Source organism: Chlorocebus sabaeus, chromosome 5 (genome assembly GCF_047675955.1).
Source record: "Chlorocebus sabaeus isolate Y175 chromosome 5, mChlSab1.0.hap1, whole genome shotgun sequence".
NCBI lineage: Eukaryota > Metazoa > Chordata > Mammalia > Primates > Cercopithecidae > Chlorocebus > Chlorocebus sabaeus.
This window is the reverse complement of record NC_132908.1, coordinates 17740508-17761855: the sequence shown is the minus strand read 5'-3', so window position 1 is coordinate 17761855 and position 21348 is coordinate 17740508. Positions and strand designations below refer to the sequence as shown.

At 44.3% G+C, this 21348-nt stretch overlaps 1 protein-coding gene across 7 annotated transcripts in view; it reads right to left on the bottom strand.

Moving 5' to 3' along the window:
- Nucleotides 1-262: 262 nt before the first annotated feature.
- The window catches only part of SYT17 (synaptotagmin 17), a 140541-nt gene continuing 119455 nt past the window's right edge, over nucleotides 263-21348 (bottom strand). For all 7 annotated transcript variants that reach the window (XM_073015199.1, XM_073015202.1, XM_073015204.1 and 4 more), the window contains 4 exons: nucleotides 15649-15814; nucleotides 10967-11060; nucleotides 7458-7590; nucleotides 263-6131 (listed from right to left, as the gene is read on the bottom strand). In XM_073015199.1, coding sequence (XP_072871300.1) covers nucleotides 6052-6131; nucleotides 7458-7590; nucleotides 10967-11060; nucleotides 15649-15814 — 473 coding nt within the window. In that variant the 3' untranslated portion in view covers nucleotides 263-6051. The remainder of the gene's footprint in view (nucleotides 6132-7457; nucleotides 7591-10966; nucleotides 11061-15648; nucleotides 15815-21348) is intronic.

Below are 21348 nucleotides of genomic sequence, written 5' to 3'. Positions count from 1 at the left end.
TTTACTATTAATCTGTCACCTGTCATCTATTTTCTCTCTCCTCCCCTCCCTTCTCCCTCCCTCCCTTTTCTCCTTTCCCTCCTCCCCTCCTCCCCTCTCCCCTTCCCCTCCTCCTTTTCCCCCTTCCCCCCAACCCTTCCTCCTTCCTTCCCCTTCTCCTCCCACCTCCCCTCACCTTCTCCTCCTTCCTCTTCCTTCTTCCCCTTCCTCCTCCTCCCCCTCCACCCATCCCCTCCTCCTTCTCCCTTCTTCCCCTCCTCCTCCTTCTTCCCTTCTCCTCCTCCCTCTCTCTCTCTCTCTGTCTGGGGTTGTTCTCAGGCTTGGTTGCCTGGCTTGCCTGCCCCCAGCGACCCAGAAGCCACAATCTAGGAAAGGCTGTGAGTCCTGTGGGCTGTCAGAGACTGGCACAGTGGCACCCAGATATGACAGAAGACAAAAATGCCTGAAGCAGATGCAGCGCATATTACCCTGAATCAAGAAAAGGTGAATCTCCTTGAAGATCTTCTGTTTAAGGAGGCAGGGAGATGCGTAACATGGTTTAGAAAGATTTCCGTCCAAAATGTAAAAATAGAGATATTTGTAATGCTCAAGGAATAAATTTTAGCTTTCTGAAAAAGTTACCTATGCAGAGCTCCTCATGTCCCAGATAAATCACAGTCAGGGCTGGAAGCGACCGTGTCTCCATTTTACAGAGGAAACCAAAACTCAGAGAGGTTAAGCCACTTCCGTGAGCTCACACAACAAGTGTCAGTGGTGGCATTTGAATCCATGTCTTTTTGATTCCGGATGTGATAACATGGAGATGCACCACCCAGATCCCCCTTCAAGGATGGTGATAGTGTTTGTCCTGTTCAGCTTGACACTTCTAGACCACCCTGTATGTAAGTCCCAGTAAACGCTATGCCTCCTTCACTGGTTCTGGGTCTCTTCTTTGGCCTTTCGGACATGGTGCCACCCCTGTTGGAGTCATTAGGTGTCTAGCACGACACAAGCTCAGAACTCAGATTGCTGAACTTCAAAGGCAGTTAACCTTCAAATTAAGGCAATTTGTAATGCCAGCCCAAGACTGAGGTTGGCACCCCCCGACACATGGTGAAGCAGAGGCACCCTGGCTATCCTTGAGGTTTGCAATGAGTCGCAGAGCTGCCCAGAAGAGCCCAGCATAGGTCATCCAAATCCCAGCTGACCCACAGAGACACGTGTGTTATAATAAACAATGGTGGGTTTCAGCCACTGAGCTTTGGGGTGGCTTGTTCTATGGCACTTTTGTAGCACTTGCCAACCAATACAGTAAGAATAATACCTAACTTACATAGCTCTATGTGCAGGCATTGTTCAAAGCCTCCACATATATTATTTCATTGAATGCTGACCTTGATGAGGTACGTACTTACTGTCCTCATTTTACAGATGGGGCAGCTGAGGCACAGAGCAGGAACTCTACTTCTCTGCTTCTTCTCGTGGAGCCAGGGAGAGCCACTAATGTCCTTTTCTGAACCATCCAGGCTCATGTGTCCATCCTTTTCTTTCCAGTCCCACTTGCCACTGCCTCTTTCCCCTCTCTGCTTTGGGAAATTACAAGAAGCTTCCTAACTTGGGGTCCCAGTAGGCATCAGAATCTGTTCATGGATGCCCCTAAGAGGGATCAGAATATGATATCCCAAAATATGCCACTTTGGCATCAGGACTGTTTTGAGTTAAAGACAATCAAGAAATGCCAGGCCAGGTGCAGTGGCTCGCACCTGTAATCCCAGCACTTTGTGAGGCCAAGGCGAGAGAATCCCTTGAGGCTGGAAGTTTGATAACAGTCTGAGAAACACAGTGAGACCTCATCTCTACAAAAAATAAAAATAAATGGCAGACAAAAGAAGAGCTCTCTGTCCTCCCCCTATTGCTGTCACAGGTGATTGGCAACTATCAGGGGCCAGTGGTGCAGGGGTAAGAAGAATTTACCAAGACAGTTGTAGGTAAAGAAAGGCAGATTTATTTGAGAAACTATGAAAGTATGTTGCAAGGTTGCAACAGGCAGCACAGCAGAGAAGGAGCTGTCTGCAAGAAAACGAAGGCTTGCTGGGGATGTTATAGAATGGTGCTTGTGCTGAAGAGTGCTACGTGCAGCACTGATAATGCCAGGGTTGCAGTGAGCTAACTTGCAGGTGTCTGGTGAGTGCTGGGTACAGGAAGATTGTGAGCTTTTTTTGTGCAGGAAAGCTGTGTCCTGGACCATGAGGAAAGGCAGACTTATAGTTAATCAGCTTTCTCTTTTTGCTTTCCCTTGGTCCTACCAGCCTGACTCCTTTTCCCTAATTAGGACTCCACATTTGCCAAAAAGCAGAGCATAAATTTCCCTTTGTAAATGTAACATAAATTTCCATTTGTAAAGGTGGTCCCCTCTCCTGTACCAGGAAGAGGTGAATGACCCTGGAGATCACTTGAGTCTACATAACAAACTTTACTAAACAATCTTAATCTACCATCCATTTCCTGGTCACCTTCCCACAATTTGCTGCCTCTAGAAAGCCAACCCTCTTTTCCTTTGTCTAGTCACTTCTCCACGACTTATCCCCCTTTGTTAAAATGGTAGATAAGCCCCCAAGTCTAATCACCTCTTTAGGTTTTCACTTCTTTTCTACGAAGTCCCTCTCCATGTAAAAACATCTACACAACTCTTATGCCTTTTCTTCTGTTAATCTGTCTTTTGACAGTTTGATTCACAGGCTTCCAGAAAGGGACGTAAGAGGATAGGGGAAAAGTTTTCCTCCTTACACTGCTAAATTCTGAGGGATAAATGCATAAAGCATCCTTTAAAAAAAAAAATGAGATAGGATCTCACTCTGTCACCCGGGATAGAATGCAGTGGCATGATCACAGCTCACTACAGCCTCGACCTCCTGGGGTAAAGCAATCCTCCCACCTCAGCCTCTAGAGTAGCTGGGACTACAGGTGTATGCCATTACACTTGGCTAATTTTTATTTTCTGTTTAGAGGTGGGGTCTCACTATGTACTCGTACTCCTGGGTTCAAGTGATCCTCCTATATTGGCCTCCCAAAGCGTTGGGATTACAGGCATGAGCCACCATATCTGGGTGCATTCCTGAGAAGTCTCTGACCCAGTTCCTCTCCCGTGTAGTACTGGGGAGGGCAGAATTTTTAACAGCATAGCCAGCGTTTTGCTGGGGAGTGAGAAGCCAGTGCATCTTTCTTATAGGCACCCCAATCTGTATGAGCAATTTCTTAAAGCTCTGCTCACTTGACACCGTAGATGGAGAGAAAGCAACCCCTCCTCCTTTCATAGGAAGAAAAGGTAAAAACCCTTTTCACTGTGGGTGCTGTGGATCAGCACCAAGGATCCCACTGTTTGTCTTTCTCTACTCATGTGGTCGATTATGGTAAGGCCCGGTCTGCAAACCATGACATAAGCTCTAAGGGTAGTTGAATGGTCTCATGTGTTCATTGCTCTCTTCAGAATGAGAGGTAATTAGTACCTGTTGCTTTCAGCTGTAGGTCCCAGGACCAATTCTGAAGCAATAGGAAAGTCCCATTTTAACACCCTTTTCAGAAGAATATTCCTGCAAAAATCTGAGAAGCCGCACAATTTACCAAATGCCAACTGATTTTTTTGTGTGTGTAGTTTAGTCTCTCTGTGCTTCCTTTTTGGTCCTGGAGGGCCCAGATTTTTAGGTTCCCCAGTCCATACCAAAGCAGAAACAAGGTTCATAGAATTGGAAATGGAACTGAGGCCTCCTGCCTCTCTGTTGAATGTTCTTTCTGCTAATAAATATCTATTGTTTTTCCTGCCTGGCATGCATTCTGTCTTCTGGTAACATTTTAAAAAATTGAGATAAAATTCATGTAATGGGCCAGGCATAGTGGCTCACGCCTGTAGTCCTAGCACTTTGGGAGGCTGAGGCAGGCAGATCACTTGAGCTCAGGAGTTTGACACCAGCTTGGGCAACATGGGGAAACTCTGTCTCTAAAAAAAAAAAAAAATACAAAAACCTAGCTGGGAGAGGTGGTGTGCTCTTGTAGTCCCAGCTACTTGGGAGGCTGAGGCAGGAGGATCACTTGAGTTGAGAGGTCGAGGCTGCAGTGACAGGTGATTGCATCACTGCACTCTAGACGGGGCAACAGAGTGAGACCCTATCTCCAAAAAATAAAATAAAATAATTCATATAATGTAAAATTTATCATTTTAACTATTATTTAAAAATGTACAGTTCAGTGGCTTCTTGTACATTTACAATATTGTGCAATGATTACCACTGTCTAATTGCAGAGAATTTTTGTCACCCCACAAAGAAATCTCATACCTATTAGCACTCACTTTCTATTCCCCCTCCACACATTCCCCGGCAACCACTAATCCACTTTCTGTCTCTACAGACTTGCCTATTCTGGATATTTCATATATATGGAATCATACAACATGTGGTCTTTTGTGATTGGCAGCATAATGTTTTTCAGGTTCATTCAGGTTGTAGTATCTATGGTTACTTCCCTCCTTTTCATGCTTGAATAATATTCCACCCTATGAATAGACCACATTTGTTTAGTCATTCATCTGTTGGTGAACACTTGGGTTGTCTTCTTTTTTTTTTTTTTTTTTTATCAATAATGCTGCTGTGATCATATTTTTTCGTTTTTGTTTTTTGAGACAGGGTCTTGCTCTGTCACCCAGGCTGGAGTGCAGTCGCACAATCATGGTTCATTGCAGCCTTGATATGCTAGGCTCAAGTGATCCTCCCATCTTAGCCTCCCAAACAGCTGGGACTACAGATGTGCCTTACCAAGCCTGGCTAATAAAAAAAAAAATTCTTATGGAGATGGGGTCTTACTATGCTACCCAGGCTGGTCTTCAACTCCTGGGCTCAAGTGATCCTCCCTCCTCAGCCTCCCAAAGTGCTGGGATTACAGGCATGAGCCACTACGCCCGGCCAACCACTTATATTTAAATACCTGTTTCCAATTCTCTCAGGTCTAGATCTAGGAGTGGAATTGCTGGATCAAGTGTAATTCTATGTTTAACTTTTTGAGGAACTGGCAAACTTTTCTGCAGTGGCTTCACTATTTTACATTCCCACCAGCAATTTATGAGTTTGGTAATATTTTTGTTTTCCTTTGAAGAAGCAGCCTCATCTTTGAGCCCATGTGGTGGTGGGAATATTTAAGATGTATTCTTGGCTGGGTGCAGTGGCTCATGCCTGTAATCCCAACACTTTGGGAGGCAGAGGTGGGTGAATCCCTTGTGCCCAGGAGTTTGAAACCAGCTTGGACGACATGATGAAACCTCTTCTCTATTTTAAAAAAATACAAAAGTTAGCCAGATGTGGTGGCACACGCCTATAGCGCCCTGTAGTCCCAGCTACTCCAGGGACTGGAGGTGGGAAGATCACCTGAGTCCGGGAGGTTGAGGCTGCAGTGAGCTGTGATTGCATCACTGCACTTCAGCCTGGGCAACTGAGTGAGACCCTGTCTCAAAAAAAAAAAAAAAAAAAAAATTACCCTCTTAGCAAATTTCAGTAATACAATACATTATTATTAACTATAGTCACCACACTGTGCAGTAAGTCTCCCAGACTTATTAATCTTGTTTCCGAAAGTTTGTATACTTTGACCAACACCCCCTCCCACTTTCCCCCACTCCCAGCCTCTCTGATGATGTGACCCCCACCCCATTTTTTCCAAAGATGTGCAGCTAAGCAGGAGCTAGTCACTTAGCATATGCCAAAGTGATTGCTTCAGGGTGGGCATATGACCTGAGCCAGGCCAGTGAGATTCAACTCTGAATCAGAATAACCCCTGGATTTTTGTTACTTGGGTCAATTAAAAAAAAAAAAAAACTTAAAAAAAGTAATTAAGCCAATTTGAGCTGGCTTTCCCGTCACTTGGCCAAGTGACCACCCTGTGTAATTAAGATCTGCTTGTTTAAAATCTCTGTCCAAGAGATTAACCTCCCATGCTTGTTTTACACGTATTCAATGTCAGTTCTACACTGCGTACAGCTACAAGATGATACTGGAGTTGCCCTCACACCAGTAGGACGAGACAGGATCAATAAATGGTCAGAGATGGGATTTTGCAGACAAAGGGGAACTTCTGGCTACAGATGTTATCATTCCACGATCTCAGAGCTGTGAGGGAAAGAAGCAGAGAATCTGGCTGAAAATCCATCCACCAAGATAAGAGTAATCCCACCACTCCTCTGAAGTAAAAGCCCTCTCCGGTAGGCCTCGTGTCTACACTGGCAGCCCTTTCTTGCTGATACTTGACTAGCCTGGTGTCCAGCCTTACTCTTACATAAAGCTGATCCTGGGTTGTCACCTTGGATGGGAGGACGAACTTCAGCCAGAGGCTTGGCCCAGCTCTGGCTACCAGGCTCCAGGAGGGCTCCCCGGAAAATAAGCTGTTCTCTACCTCCCTCCCCTAATTAGGAAAAGAAAAAAGAGCAAAGAGGGAATAACAATTAAGTGTCTGGGTCTAGAGCTCTGTAGATCTAGGTGTGAAACCCAGCTCCACTACTTAGCTTGCTGTGTGACCTTGAACAAGTTGCTGAACTTCTCGGAGCCTCATTTTCCTCATCGGCAAAATGGGAATATTGTTTCTATTAAGACTGGTGTGAAAGTGATGATTCATGATGATGCTGGTGATTGCTAATACCGAATACTGAGCATGGCAGCTATTCTATGAACACTATCTTCTTTTTTTATTCACATTAACCTGTGAGTTAAGTATCATTAGCCACATTTTGAAGATGAAGAATCTGAGGCACCAAGAGGTTAAGGCATTCTCTTTGGGCTACACATTAAGGGTGGAGCGGGGGTTCACACAAGGGCAGTCAACTCGCAAGTCCATGCTCTTGCCACAGTGCTATATCAACTGTGCCTCCTTTAATCTACGCAGCAGTCCTGTAGGTAGGAGAAATTATTAAGCCTATTTTATAGAAGAAGAAACCATCTCAGAGAGGAGAAGTAATTCTCTGCAAGGGCACAGAGCTAGAAAGCAACGAGGCCAGAATTTGAATCCAGGTCTATACTCTTGTCACTACGTACACCTTCGTGCCACCCCAGGTGTGGCTTGCTTCTAATATTCAGTAGCATAAGCCTGGGGAAGGGGCTTGCACTTTGGTGTGTTGGTGAGCTGACATGGAAGCGCCACCCCTTGACTACTCTCTATGCAAGTCTTTTTCCCCCCCACGCTTCTATTTATAATGTCTTCTCATCCAAGTTGGAGTCTAGGTGTCAACCAAACCCCATTTAATGTTGTTTAAAACATATCCACTGTGGAGAATGGCCATGCCCCCAGCACCCTAGTAACCTCAACTGGTCTCCAAGGTGCTGAACAATTTGCCAGTCTCAGGCCATCAGGTGCTCCTCTTCCCCCAAGGCGCTTCTTCGCCCTCCCCACCTGTGATGCCTCCCAGGCACCCCTGCAAGAGCCTTGGTCTCAGGGGTACCCACCACTGGTAGGCCTGTACCATATCTGCACGCAGTCCTCTTCTTCTGGGTCTGCGTGGACACCATCATCTGGCTGGCTGCCATCCCAGTAGCTGTAGTCATACGATGAGCCATCAGTCCATTCAAACTGCCCTTCCTGGGAGGGTTCCACGGAGAAGATCAGGCATTTGAGCCAGACAGCTCCAGCTCAGACATCTCAGCAACTCAATTTTTAACACCTCTGCGCGGATGTCCTCACTGAGGCTACTGCTATCTGATACTACTGCTACCAATCTGATACTACTGCTATTATTACTACTATTACTAGCTGCCATTTGTTGAGGGCTTATTATGTACCATGCCAGGCACTTTACTCGTTGTATCCTCACCATTCCGAAAAGCAGGCATCATCAACCCCATTTTACAGATAGGAAAACTGAGACTCAGATTGGTCTATCCAAATTCATACAGCAAATAAAGTATTAGTGCTGGGAATCAAACCCAGGTCTGTCTGAGTGAAGTACCCAAGACCCCTAACTACTACACTTTGCCAGTGGATGGGAGTCACTCTCCATCTGTTTTCTTTTTGTCTAAATAGTCTGTGTTTTTCTTGCCTAAGGTGGAACTGCTCTGTCCAATTGTAAGAAAAGTCCTGTTGGGAATTTGATTGGTGTTGCAATAAATGTGCAAATTAACTGTGGAAAGAACTACATCTTTGCAACTTGTCCAGGAACAAGAGCCATTTCTCCATTTATTTAAGTTTTAAGAAAAGTATCCCCAAAGCACTGATGATTACAGAGCTCACGTCATATAATGGGAACAGCATGCTACTTCTGAGACAGAGACTAGAGCTTGTGGTCCTATGTCCACCCGCTGCCTAGCTCTGCAACCTGGGCAAGTTACTTAACCTCTCTGAGCCCCAGTTTCCACATCTGTATGGTGGAATTAATATGTCCCTTAGAGAGTTGTTGTGAGGGTTGAACAAATTAAAGCACGTGAAGGACTTAGTACAATGCCTGACACATGGTGCCTAGCTCTGAAAAGAAGAAAAAAAGCAATTTTCCTGTATTTTTTGTTATTATTATTATTAGGTCTTTTAATACAAGTTTCTTTAACCCTCATTTAATGTAGTTATAATCCAATTTTAGAGTTGCTATGATAAATGGACATTTTAGTGTTTTTAAAATTATAACTTCTCTATGTGTTCTGGTCAGTTGAAGTCTATTGATTTAAAACATCACCAGGCACGGTGGCTTATGCCTGTAATCTCAGCACTTTGTGAGGCTGAGGTGGGAGGATCACTTAGAGCCAGAAGTTGGAGACAATCCTGGGCAACATTGCGGGACCCTGTCTCTACCAAAAATTAAAACAAAAAATCCAGGTGTGGTGGTTCCTGCCTGTAGTACTAGCTACTCTGGAGCCTAGGTTGGGCAGATTGCTTTAGCCCCGGAGTTCAAGGTTGTGGTGAGCTGTGATCGCACCACTGCTCTCCAGCCTGAGCAACAGAGCAAGACCCTGTCTCAAGAAAAAAGACAGCAGCGCGGTGGCTCACTCTTGTAATCCCAGCACTTTGGGAGGCCGAGGGGGGCAGATCACAAGGTCAGAGGATCGAGACCACCCTGGCTAACATGGTGAAACCCCGTCTCTATTAAAAATACAAAAAATTAGCCAGGCTTGGTGGCAGGCGCCTGTAGTCCCAGTTACTCGGGAGGCTGAGGCAGGAGAATGGCGTGAACCCAGGAGGTGGAGCTTGCAGTGAGCCGAGATTGTGCCACTGCACTCCAGCTGGGCAACAGAGCAAGACTCCATCTCAAGAAAAAAAAAAATTGTTAGGTCTGACCGCGAGACTCTGTCTCAAGAAAAAAAAAAAATGTTAGGTCTGACCGCACTGTTACTTCTGCTACTTTAACAGCAATTTTCATCATCCTTAATGAGTTCTTTTAGTATGCTAAGCACCACGGTAAGCTCTTTACATACATTAGCTCACTTGTTTTTCTTTTCACAAGGCACTGTTATTTTCATCCCCATTTTACAGACACAAAAACTGAGGCTCAGAGAGGTTTATTTTTAATTTGCATAAAGTCACCTACCAGCCAGTAAGTGGCAGAACAGGAACTGGCACTGGAACCTTATTCCCTATAGTGCTCTGAGCAAGGCAAGAAGCATGCATGCAAATTACAGACTCAGTATGCAGTTTGCCCAGGAAAAGTTTGAGGACAAAAATCTCCAGGTGGAGTTTGCTATGACATTGCAGAGATCTGGTTCAAGCTACTCTCTTCAGCCTTATTATACACCCACCACTACCCCACTCTGTGCCCTAACCACAATGGTCTTCCTTAATTAACTTGCTTGAATGTGCCATGACCTCCCCTTCCTTAGGATGTTGACCCATGCTGTTCCCTTTACCTGGAATATACTATCTCTGGCTAACTCCTATTTACCCATTAGACACTGACTTAAATATCTCTTACCCAGGAAGGCTGTGGCAGCCACAGAAGTACATTGCCCAGCTCACCTTCAGGAGGACCAGCAGAAAGCAGAGTTGATGGACAGCTCCAGCTCTCCTGCCACCTTGGATTCACTGCCTTGTTTGTGAGAAGGACATGCCTCTGCCTCTTTGGAGCTACCATTGCATTCACGGTGAGACATGCTTCCTCCAGGCTGTTCCCAGTGAGTGACTCAGCATGTCGGGGAATGGTGCTGGCGCATTCCTGCCCAGTGCAGGATTCCAGTCTTGGGCATCTTTGCTTGGGGACTCCCCACTGGCCTAGCCAAGACTTTCTCAGCACTGTGCTGTGATCTGAGGCTCTCCCTACCCAGTCCTTTCTCTCTGATCTCCTTTCACATGTCTTAGACCCACAGCGTCGTCCAATGTCCTTCCCTGCCTACTTATACCTCCTTCCTCCTTTTCGTTCACAAATATTTCCCCTTCAACATCTCTTGCACATCTAATCACGTTTTAGTGTCTTTTTCCCCCCTGCCCCAAGATGGAATCTTGCTCTGTCACCCAGGCTGGAGTGCAGTGGCACGATCTCGGCTCACTGCAACTTCTGCCTCCTGGGTTCAAGCAATTCTCATGCCTCAGCCTCCTGAGTAGCTGGGATTACAGGAGCCCACCACCGCGTGTCCAGCTAATTTTTGTATTTTTAGTAGATGCAGGGTTTCACCATGTTGGCCAGGCTAGTCTTGAACTCTTGACCTCTTGATCTGCCCACCTCGGCCTCCCAAAGTGCTGGGATTACAGGTGTGAGCCACCACGTTCTGCCTAGTGTCTTTTTTTTTTTTTTTTTTTTAGAGAATCCTAGCCAAACAGGTTTTCTTTGACCATGTTATCTGTTCCCATCATTTAGTAGGACATCATTAAATGTCTTTCACAGATTGATCATGCTCTAACTGTGGTGTCTTGGTGTCTGATTTCTCTCTGTGTGCTGTGTGCATAGCTGTGACCTGGCACTGATGTGAAAGGCTTATTAAATCAAAATAGAATCCTGGTTGGAGCTTCCAAGGGGGCCCAATGGCCATTGCTTTCTCACCTGTCTATGATCATGAAGGCCTGTCCAGACGTCAGCTGGGATGCCGGGAACACAGCTATTCACGAGGTCATACACAAAGACATTCTCCTCCCAGCTGTGAATTTAAGAAACATAGTAGCTAGTTCCTCATTGCCTCTTTTCATAGACTAGAGTCAAAAATTGAAAGCAATCCTTGTTTACCTTCTTGGACCAAAGTAAATAGATGATATAATCCAATTTGGCCTTCATTTTTCATTAAGTCACCCATATGTGGCCGGTCCTACCTGGGCATCTCTGGATTTGACCTATGCCAGTTCAAAGAAGGACTCAGTACTGCTACCCATCCCTTAAAATTTAAATCCGTCTCAAAAACACTAGCAAATGAAGTGGATTATATTGAAGATATCGTGAAGAGACAATGAAAGGAGTTTATATTGCATTGTACACATTACATAAATAAATAAAAGTTTCCACTAGTCATTTCTGTTCTCTCTCAAAGACCCTCCTTACACTGTCATTTTATAATATATCCCCTTCTCTCCTAGTCTTTTTTCACATACCATCTCCAAAATCTCTGTTTACCTGGGAAACTCAGTTCTAGGCTTCAACTTGCATTGCCCACTTAGCAAAACCAAGCCCCTCAGTTAACAACCCACCATCCTTAGAAGTCATGGGTGTCTTTTTAGGGGATTCTTATCCTCTATTTCAAAGAGCTTATCAAATAATTCACCCATCCAAAGCAATCAGTGGAGGACCCTGGTGACAGTCCACTGCCAAAAACAACAAAGAAGTAGAGATGGATGGATAGATTGATGAATGAATGGATGGATGAATGGATAGATAGACAAACGGATGAATGGGTAGGTGGATAGGTGGATGGATAAGTGGATGAATGAATACATGGATGGATAGATGAATAGATAGATTGATAAACAGATAGAGAGGTAGAGAAATGAACACATAATTATTTTCATCCTATCATTAAAATGTTTCTTGAGCATTGACTTCACGCCAGGTACTGTGCTGAGTGTTTTATGTGCATGAACTAATTTTAATTTCATTCTCACAACAAACAGGCACTGGGGCAGATACTACTGGTTGTCTATCCCATAGCCATTCCTAATTCCTTACCCCACTGCCTTCATTATGCCCCAGAAAAGCCAACTTTTATTTTCCCAGCTCCCTTTGCAGCTAACACTGGCCATATGACCAAGCATGGCCAGTTAGATTTAAGGCAACGTTTGTGGGGACATCTTGGAAATATTTTTCTCCATGATGAAAGGAGGGAGGTATGCAGAGAAGACCCAAGTTTCTAGCACTGCCCTTTCTCCTTAGGTTGTAGCCATGTCTGGACACAAAACTTGGAGCTGCTGCATTGAAGATGCTGAAGGAAAGCCAAGACAACTTCTCGTCCAGGGCCCATATCAATGAGCCTGAAAAAGGTAGTTCGTAGAGGTTAGAAGAACGGGCAAGGGATGTGACAGCAAATGGACAACTGGTAGGAACACTTCACTCAAATTGTTCACAGATCCAGATGACAGATCCCACGGAACAAATGATTCCCACTATTGGCTTCCACATGCCACTAAAAGGGGAACTTTAGTATGTCAAAGAAGTCAATACAGAATGATAATAACCAGCCATAGATCTAATACTTCACTTCAAAACAGGGCCATGTTGATGTACCTTTTGTGTTCCAACAACGTATATCTTCTCTCATCAACTTCAATAATTCACTTCAAAACAGGACTATGTTGAGGTACCCTTTATGTTGCCATAAGGTGTATCTGCTCCCGTCAGCTTCTTCCAAATGACTGCTCTCTGAAGACTGCCACCTAATCTAAAATACCCACCATTAGAAGGTTTCTTTTTTCTTGAGACATTGGTAGTAAATCAAAGCACCCATATTTACTCTCTTTAGTTTTGTGTTAGTGAAGTGGAATTGATCGCCAATTAATTCCAGATTAGAAACGCTCAGAATTCTGGCACTCAGGATTTGTCTTAACACAGTGCTCCAGCCAGTCACGTGCAGGGAGTTACTTGACATATACTCTCGGGGGAAAGGAAAGGCAAAAGAGAGGAAGGAAAGAGGAAGAGTGAGACAAGCCTTGCTCACTCTCAGAAAGATGAACTGATATGGAACGTTAAAAAAAAACTGGCCTCCTCGAGGCAGAATTATAATGTATTGTAATTAATAAAAATAATAATGACTCCTACTGCTGGGCATAGAGTTATCCAAAAGCTGTATAAAGACTTTAGATGCATGATCACCTTTAATGCCTCACAACTTTAAAAGACCAGTGTGATTATTGCTATTTCCAAGTTGAGAATTCTTTGGCTTAGAGTTTAAGTGATTTGGTCAAGATCGTGCAGGTAGGAAGTGATGGAGCTGGGACTAGAATCTGGAACTGCCTGACTCTAATGCCCTTAATCAATGCTCATATGGTCCCCCACGGCTTTCTTCATTTGGAACATCTGCTGCCCTCATTCCCTAAGCTTTCCAATCTTTCAAGATCCTGATCCAGGACCAGTACTTCCAGGAAAGCTTCCATGAATATCTTCTATCCAATGCTTGACCACCTGTAGCCCAAAGTTCCTCTTCCCCCAGGGGCTGGCTGGTTAGTTTGATTCTCCATGTTCAAGGTCCTTCTGATGCAATTGATGTTGCAATTTCACCGAGGGCTGTCTAGAGAAAAGCCTTGATTTGAAATCACTTTTGCATTCGCTTTTTATTGCATATATCTCATTTTCCTTTGCAGGCTAGGAATTCTTTGAGAATGGGCGTCTTCTGTCCTTACAGGTGCCAACTCTGTACTGTGCTGTGCTCTCATCGCAGATTTGATCCCTGAAGAATGTCTTTCGTAGGGCTCCATGTTAGCTGGCTTTCAGTTAATGGAAGGCACTTATGAGTCATTGGCAGATGGGTAGGAGGGAGAAACTACAGCATTTCTTTCCCCCTCTGCTTGGGAGTCTCTGGCAGAGGCTGCCTCTCCTCCGTGGCTCCAGCACCCATAGGACTGGCCTGCCCTCCAACTGAGGCATGGAATTGGCTTTCTGCTCCTATGTGTCTCTAGTTTGCCTCACTACTCCTTTTTAAGTTCTGAGCTTCCATACTTGCCTGTATTATCTGTTTTAGATACATGTAGTGGTTCTGGTTTTCCTGGTTGGACCCTGACTGTCTCAGTATATTTCTCAGCCCCACTGAAAATGCACTGGTTGTTCAACACATCTGTTGGAGGAAGAGATGTGTGGATTCAAGATGCATTTGGAAACTAAGATAAAGAACCCCTTCTCTTTTTTTTTTTTTTCTTTTTTTTTTCTTTTTTTTTTTTTTTTGAGATAGGATCTCGCTCTGTCACCTGGACTGGAGTGCAGTGGCGTGAACATGGCTCACTGCAGCCTCAACCTCCTGGGCTCAAGTGATCCTCCCACCTTAGACTACCGAATAGCTGGGACTACAGGTGTGCATCACCACGTCGGGCTAATTTTTTTTTGTAGCAACGGGTCTTGCTGCGTTGCCTGTGCAGGTCTTGAACTTCTGGACTCAAAGAATCCTCCCATCTTAGCCTCCCAAAGGATTGGGATTACAGGCATGAGCCAACACACCTGGCCCCCTTTCCTTATTCTTAACAAAAGTCAATGGCTCTACACATAAAAAAACCAACCCCCTTTCAGTAGTTTCTGAGATTCTTGAAGAACAGAGGTAAGATTGTGATTTGTAGCTTGGGTGCCAATGGAACACATCACATCTGGCCTGAGAAAACTCATAAATCAGCAGAGAAGTCAGATGCAAAAAAGGTAGCTAAGCTGTGATAAAGGGAGTGTCCCAGGAGAGCTGGGCAATGAGTGTAATTAAGTGACTTTAGTGAAGAGACATTGTCAGAGCTGTCTTGAAGGTTGAGGAGGTATTTACCTGGAGAAGATAGGGATGGAATTCCCAGCAGGGGGAATAGAATGCCAAGAGTATGCAGAAGTAAAAGAGCTGGACCAAATTGGAGAACTCTGAGATGGTCAGTGTGGCTGGGGCTTTGGAGACAGAGGAATGTGGAAGGAGGCCTTGGAGGGTGGGCTATGGAATCTGACTTCACACGTTCGAAACGGGTTTCTCCCACTTAAGAGCGGTGTCATGTTGAGCAAGTTACTTACCTTTTCGGAGACTCACCTTTCTAGTCTGTAAAATGAAGATACCTATGTGATATAGTTTGAGGGAGCTTTAATGTGATGATGTACATAAAACATGTAGCAAATAAGTGTCAGTTATGATTTCTTATATTCCTTACATCATATTCTTTATATATGTAGTATATCAGTTGTATCACAGGATACAGAGCAGAGGACAGCACAAGATTGGCACTTATAAAGGTGGATCTTCCAGCATGCTATTTGCTACCCCTGCTGAATGCTTTGCCTTCTATAGCCAAGGATGGTTTCAGCGAGAAATCGGGTTGGATTAAAAAGTAGCTTCAATTGGCCAGGCACTGCAGCTTATGCCTATAATCCCAGTACTCTGGGAGGGTGAGTGGGGAGAATCACTTGAGCTCAGGAGTTTGAGAGTGGCCTGGGCAACAGAGCAAGACTCCATCTCCACTTCTTTCAAATAGTTTCAATTACCAAAGAGAAATGCCAGTTGGAAATACCATTTTCCACCCCATTTCCCAAAGAAGTGCTTAGTTGAACCATGGGGGACTGGAGATCCCACTTACCTGTGGATGGAGGCCAGCTTGGCGGACTTCCTGCCCACTGAGAACTCAGAACAGTAGAGGTCGGCCTCAGCCCAGGTCTTATTGAGAGGGAAGAATCGATAGCAGTGGCCTTTGAACTCCATCCAGAACAGGGGGCACAGGGAAGCCTGGGGCAGCTCTGGCAGGGCTGGGGGCAGAGAGGAAACAGACTGGGAGGAAGGATGGCAGTGCTGACATTGTTTCCATAACTTAGTACCTATTTTCTTTTCTTTACAATCTTTTAATTTTAATTTTTTTTTTTAAAAGACAAGGTCTCGTTCTGTTGCCCAGGCTGAAGTGCAGTGGTTTGATCATAGCTCATTACAGCCTCCAACTCCCAGCTCAAGTGATACTCCCACCTCAGCCTCCTGAGTAGCTGGGACCACAGGTGTGCCCCACCATGCTTGCCTAATTTTTTGATTTTTGTTTTGTTTTGTTTTTGTAGAGACAAGGTCTTACTATGTTGACCAGGCTGGTCTTGAACTCCAGGGCTCAAATGATCTTCCCGCATCAGCCTCCCAAAGTGCTGGAATTGCAGACCTGAGCCACCAAGCCCTGCCTGTACATAATTTTTTTTCTTCTTTTTTTTGAGACGAAGTTTTGCTCATGTCGCCCAGGTTGGAGTGCAATGATGCAATCTTGGCTCACTGCAACCTCTGCCTCCCGGGTTCAAGCGATTCTCCTGCCTCAGCCTCCTGAGTAGCTGGGATTACAGGCCTGTGCCCAGCTAATTTTGTATTTTTAGTAAAGACGGTGTTTCTCCATGTTGGTCAGGCTGGTCTCGAACTCTTGACCTCAGATGATCCACCCTCCTCGGCCTCTCAAAGTGCTAGGGTTACAGACGTCAGCCACTGCACCCGGCCGCCTGTACATACTTTTAAGAATGAAAGTAAAACATGTTCCATTATGATCTATGCAATTCTATGCTTGAGGTCCAAAAAACATATACATACCTACATTTTACTAAATTATAAAAATAATACATGCACATCATAGAACACCTGGAAAATGTTAATGCTTTGATACGGTTTTTTCTCATGTCACATTTGTATGTAGTGATGTTTTAATGTAATGTGATTATATGGTACTCTGCATACCAGTCGGTATTCTGATTTCTAAAAATTAAAGAGTATAAGCATTTCTTCGATGTTATTATACATTTTTGTAAATATTGTTTTAAATAGCTCTTGAATCCTCTACTGAGTGGCTCTCCTAGAGTTTATTTAATCATTCTCTTATTTTTAGATAATTAGATAGCTTCTCTATTTTTTTTAACTATTACAAATAATTCTGAGATGAGCAGCTTTGTGCATAAAGCTTTTTTGGCATTTCTGCTGATTTTCTGAGGAGAGATTTTTTAAGGCTTTAATACAATTTGCTAAATTGTCTCCTGAAAGCAATTTATCCTCCCACGGTAATGTTTGAGAGTGCCCATCTCACTTTGCCCTTGCCAGAGCTCAGTGTTATCACTTTCATGGCAATCTGCAAATTTTATAAGCAAAAAAAGGTTATCTTGTTTCAATTTGCAATGCTGGGCTATCTGGCAAGACTGCACATTTTTCCACATGTTTATTGCCAAGCTATAGCCAAGACCATTTATATCTTTGCCCATTGAACTCCTGGAGTTCAGCATTTGTTCTTAATTCTAAAAAGAAACAAATTTTTTAAAACCCCGTGTTTGAGACAGTGAAGTTCTCTCAAGTCTCAGCCCCGCTGAAAGCTTCTTAAGAGATACTTTTTTTGGAAACCACGACTCAGGATGACTGGTGAGAGGACACAGGCAAGCTGAGAACCTTTCTCATACTAGGTTGGATGGCTTATCCATGAAGACAGGCAGTGGGCAGGGGTGGAATCTGTTAGACTGGCTTTGAGAAGCCTGGGTCCTACCCCCAGCTCTGTATGTGACCCGCTGTGAGATGCTGGTCCATTCTTTCCCATCTTGACCTTCAAACTAGATGATTTCTGGGGTCCCTTTTGTAGCCATCCACTCAAGGGTGGGTGAAGGTCACACTTTAGTGGAATCTTTGCCTTCAAGCCACTATAGTGGTTGGCTGAGCTCATGAAGTAATAAAGTAGTGAACAACATTCATTGAGTATTTGTTATAGTTTACCTGTATGCCAAGCACATATAGGGAAACTAAGGCTAAGGTAGGCTGAGTAACTTGCCCAAGATCATCCTGCAGGTAAGTGGCATAGTAAGGATTTGAACCCAGGCTTCCTGACTCCAAAGTTCTTGCTCATAAAGTTGGCATGATGCTTCATGATGAGAAATTAGCAGGTCTAAGAATAGTTCATGGTCTTTATAGCACCTGCTTCATGGAGTTACTGGGTCAACTGATTGGGCCAAATAAATTCACCAAATACTTGGGATATATGGATTACGTGATGTTTGGTTCTTAATGATTAGCTCAGGGTTTTATAACCAAGACTGATGGGCTGCAGAGATTCAGCGAATTTCCCAAAATCAAATACAAAATTAAAAGTGTGTGTGCACCTCTGTGCATTTCTCTGGGGAAAGAAAGGGACAGTTGCTTTTATCAAGATAGTTATGCTAGGCAGGTAGATTCCAGGCCATGCTTCTCAGGCCTTGTCAGTGCCACTGGGCTTTCCCCTTTGGCCAGAACAGCCTCTCCCCAATCCCAGCAGCTGCGCTGACCAGGGGTACCTCCCCACCCTTCCTGGTCAATCCTGGCCAACTCTCTTTCAATACATGCCAGTATCCAAACTGGAGCCTGTTGGTTCAGAATTTGCCTTCTTAATCCTCTTCTATATGGCAAAAAGAAGGAGCTCTGCTTGGGGAGGTAAGTGGGCACAGCACCTTGGCCTGTCCCTACCCTTTTCTGGAACTCAGGTCCCTCCTTTCTTGATGGAGAGCATTGCTCTAGGAGGACATCACCTTGATGCATTAAAGCGCCAATGGCCAAGAGAGTTAATGGACCCTTTGTAACACTGGGTGTTGCTGAGCTCTTTGTGGGGACTTTTGAGCACTGCCTACAACACAAAAAGGCTACACTGAATTGCTTCCTGGGTTCACTTTTTTTAGCAGTTTCTCCGTTAGCATGGATGAGAAGCAGCAAATCATTTCTACCTTCTTTCCACTCAGTAACCAAGGACACTCATCCGTGAGAACTTGGATAAGTTTGTCCAGGAGTGACTGGGATGACTCAGTATTTGCTGGTGATAAACCACTTTTCTCACTCCCACTTGTCCTAAAATTACTTGGCACCCTAAATACTCATATTAGAGATGAAAGTAGGGTGACCAAGCCATCCTAGCGTGCCCAGGACATCCCAGTTTTAAAATCAAGAGTCTTGGCTGAGTGTGGTGGCTCACGCCTTCAATATCAACCCTTTGGGAGGCCGAGGTGGGTGGATTGCTTGAGTCCAGGAGTTCGAGACTAGACTGGGCAACACAGTAAAACCCCGTCTCTATAAAAAATACAAAAATTAGCCAAGAGTGGTGGAGTGTGCCTGTAGTTCTAGCTACTCTGAGGTGGGAGGATCGATTGAGTACGGAAGGTCAAAATTGCAGTGAGCCATGATCACGCCACTGCACTCCATCCAGCCTGGATGATAGAGCAAGACCCTGACTTAAAACAACGACAATATCCCTGAGAGTCCCACATCCTGGGTACCCCTACAGTTCCCAGCAAACTGAGATTCGTTGGTCACTCTCGAACCGTGAGGGGGAATTTTATCCCCGCCCCTTGCCAGGAGACATTGGACAATGTCTGGAGACATTTTTGGGTATCACCACTGGAAGTGGTGGTACTAATGGCATCTAATGGGTAGAGGCCAGGAATGCTGCTAAACATCCTATATTGAACAACTCCCCACAACGAAGAATGATCCAACCCAAAATGTCAGTAGTGCCAGGATTGAGAAACTCTTCCCCAGATGGAAGGTGGGACTCCAAAAATGTAAAATAACCGCACAGCACAGCAACACGAAACATCACAGCAAACATTCACCTTTCTTAGCCTGTTCCTATTTTCTTTAACAAAAATTAAGACACAGCCCCCGCAACTAATGAGAAGTATAGTGTGGGCCATCTGTCTAATTTTAGAGTTAAAATGTATTACTAATCCTAGCCCATGGCTTAAAAGTACTGAAGACATTGCTTTAACATTGTGTTTAAATTTAACGACATGGACCTCACTAAAGAAGTCTGCAGAAGGGAAGTCTAGCACTTTCTCCCCTGAGTTTAGAATGAAGTAAACTTCTTTGTCATCTCTCTCTGACCGTAGGAGGATTTTTTTTTTTCCCCTGGATTCCCTTCCACTGAAGATGAAACTCTACATGAGTTTCTGCACTAAGAAAGGGTTCAAGTTTCAATTTCCTGCTTCAGATAGCTCTGACTTCACCTCCGATCCCGTGCAGGTGTTAAAACCCCAGTCCAGGCATTATGGAGGCTGATGCCTTACTCAGGGCTCTGGAGCAATATGCTTGCTTTACTATATCTCTATCTTGGTTTCTGGCCCCTGGGCACCCCCGTCACTTCCTTGGAAGTCCAGTCTAACTTTAGCAGGATGTTTGCAGATGTTCATGTGACCTTTCTGCACGGCGGTAGTGGGAAGAGTTCGTAGTCTCAAATTCACCATATTGTGTAGTCTCCGCTCTCTTTGTCTTCTACCTCTTTTTTTAAAATGAACTTTTTATTTTGGAATAAATTTAGATTTCCAGAAAAGTTATCAGAAAGTACAATGATGGTTACCAGAAGCTAGGAAGGCTAGTTAGTGGGGAAGGCGGGGGAAAAGTGGGGATGGTTAATGGGTACAAAAATACGGTTAGATAGAATGAATAAGATCTAGTATTTGATAGCACAACAGGGTGACTACCGTCAACAGTAATTTATTATACATTTAACAAAACCTAAAAGAATATAGTTGGAGTATTTGTAATGCAAAGAAATGATAAATGCTTGAGGTGATGGACACCTCATTTACCTTGATGGGATTATTACACACCGTATGCCTGTACCAAAATATCTCATGTACCCCATAAATATATACACCTACCATGGCCCATAAAAATTAAAAATTAGGCTGCGTGCAGTGCCTCACACCCATAATCTCAACACTTTGGGAGGCCAAGATGGGAAGATCGCTTAAGCCCAGGAGTTTGAGACCAGCCTGGGCAACATAATGAGACCCTGTCTCTTACCAAAACTCAGTCAGGCATGGTGGCATGTGCTTGTAGTCCTAGCTACTTGGGAGGCTGAGGTGGGAGGATCACTTGAAATCAAGAGGTCAAGACTTCAGTCATCTGGGATTGTGCCACTGCACTCTAGCCTGGGTGGTAGAGCAAGACCCTGTCTCAAAAAAAAAAAAAAAAAAAAAAAAAAATTAGAAGTTTCAAAGATAGTGTGTGGAAAGTTCCTGTATACCTTTCACCCAGTTTCCCCTGATGTTAACATCTTAAAAAACTAAGAAATGAACACAGGTACAACATGATTACCTAAACTCCAGACGTTACTAAGTGTTTTCCTTTTTTTGTGCTCAGATCCAACTTAGGATATCTGTTACATTGACTCTACCTGCATGTTTTTTTTGACATAAACTACTCTATCTAGGATTGGCTGGGATCAGACAAAATCGACAAGAATTGGCTGGCATTGCTCAGAATGTCTTAGCATTGTTGGATAATTTGCCAAAAATAATCTCTTTTTTCCTCTCCTTACAAC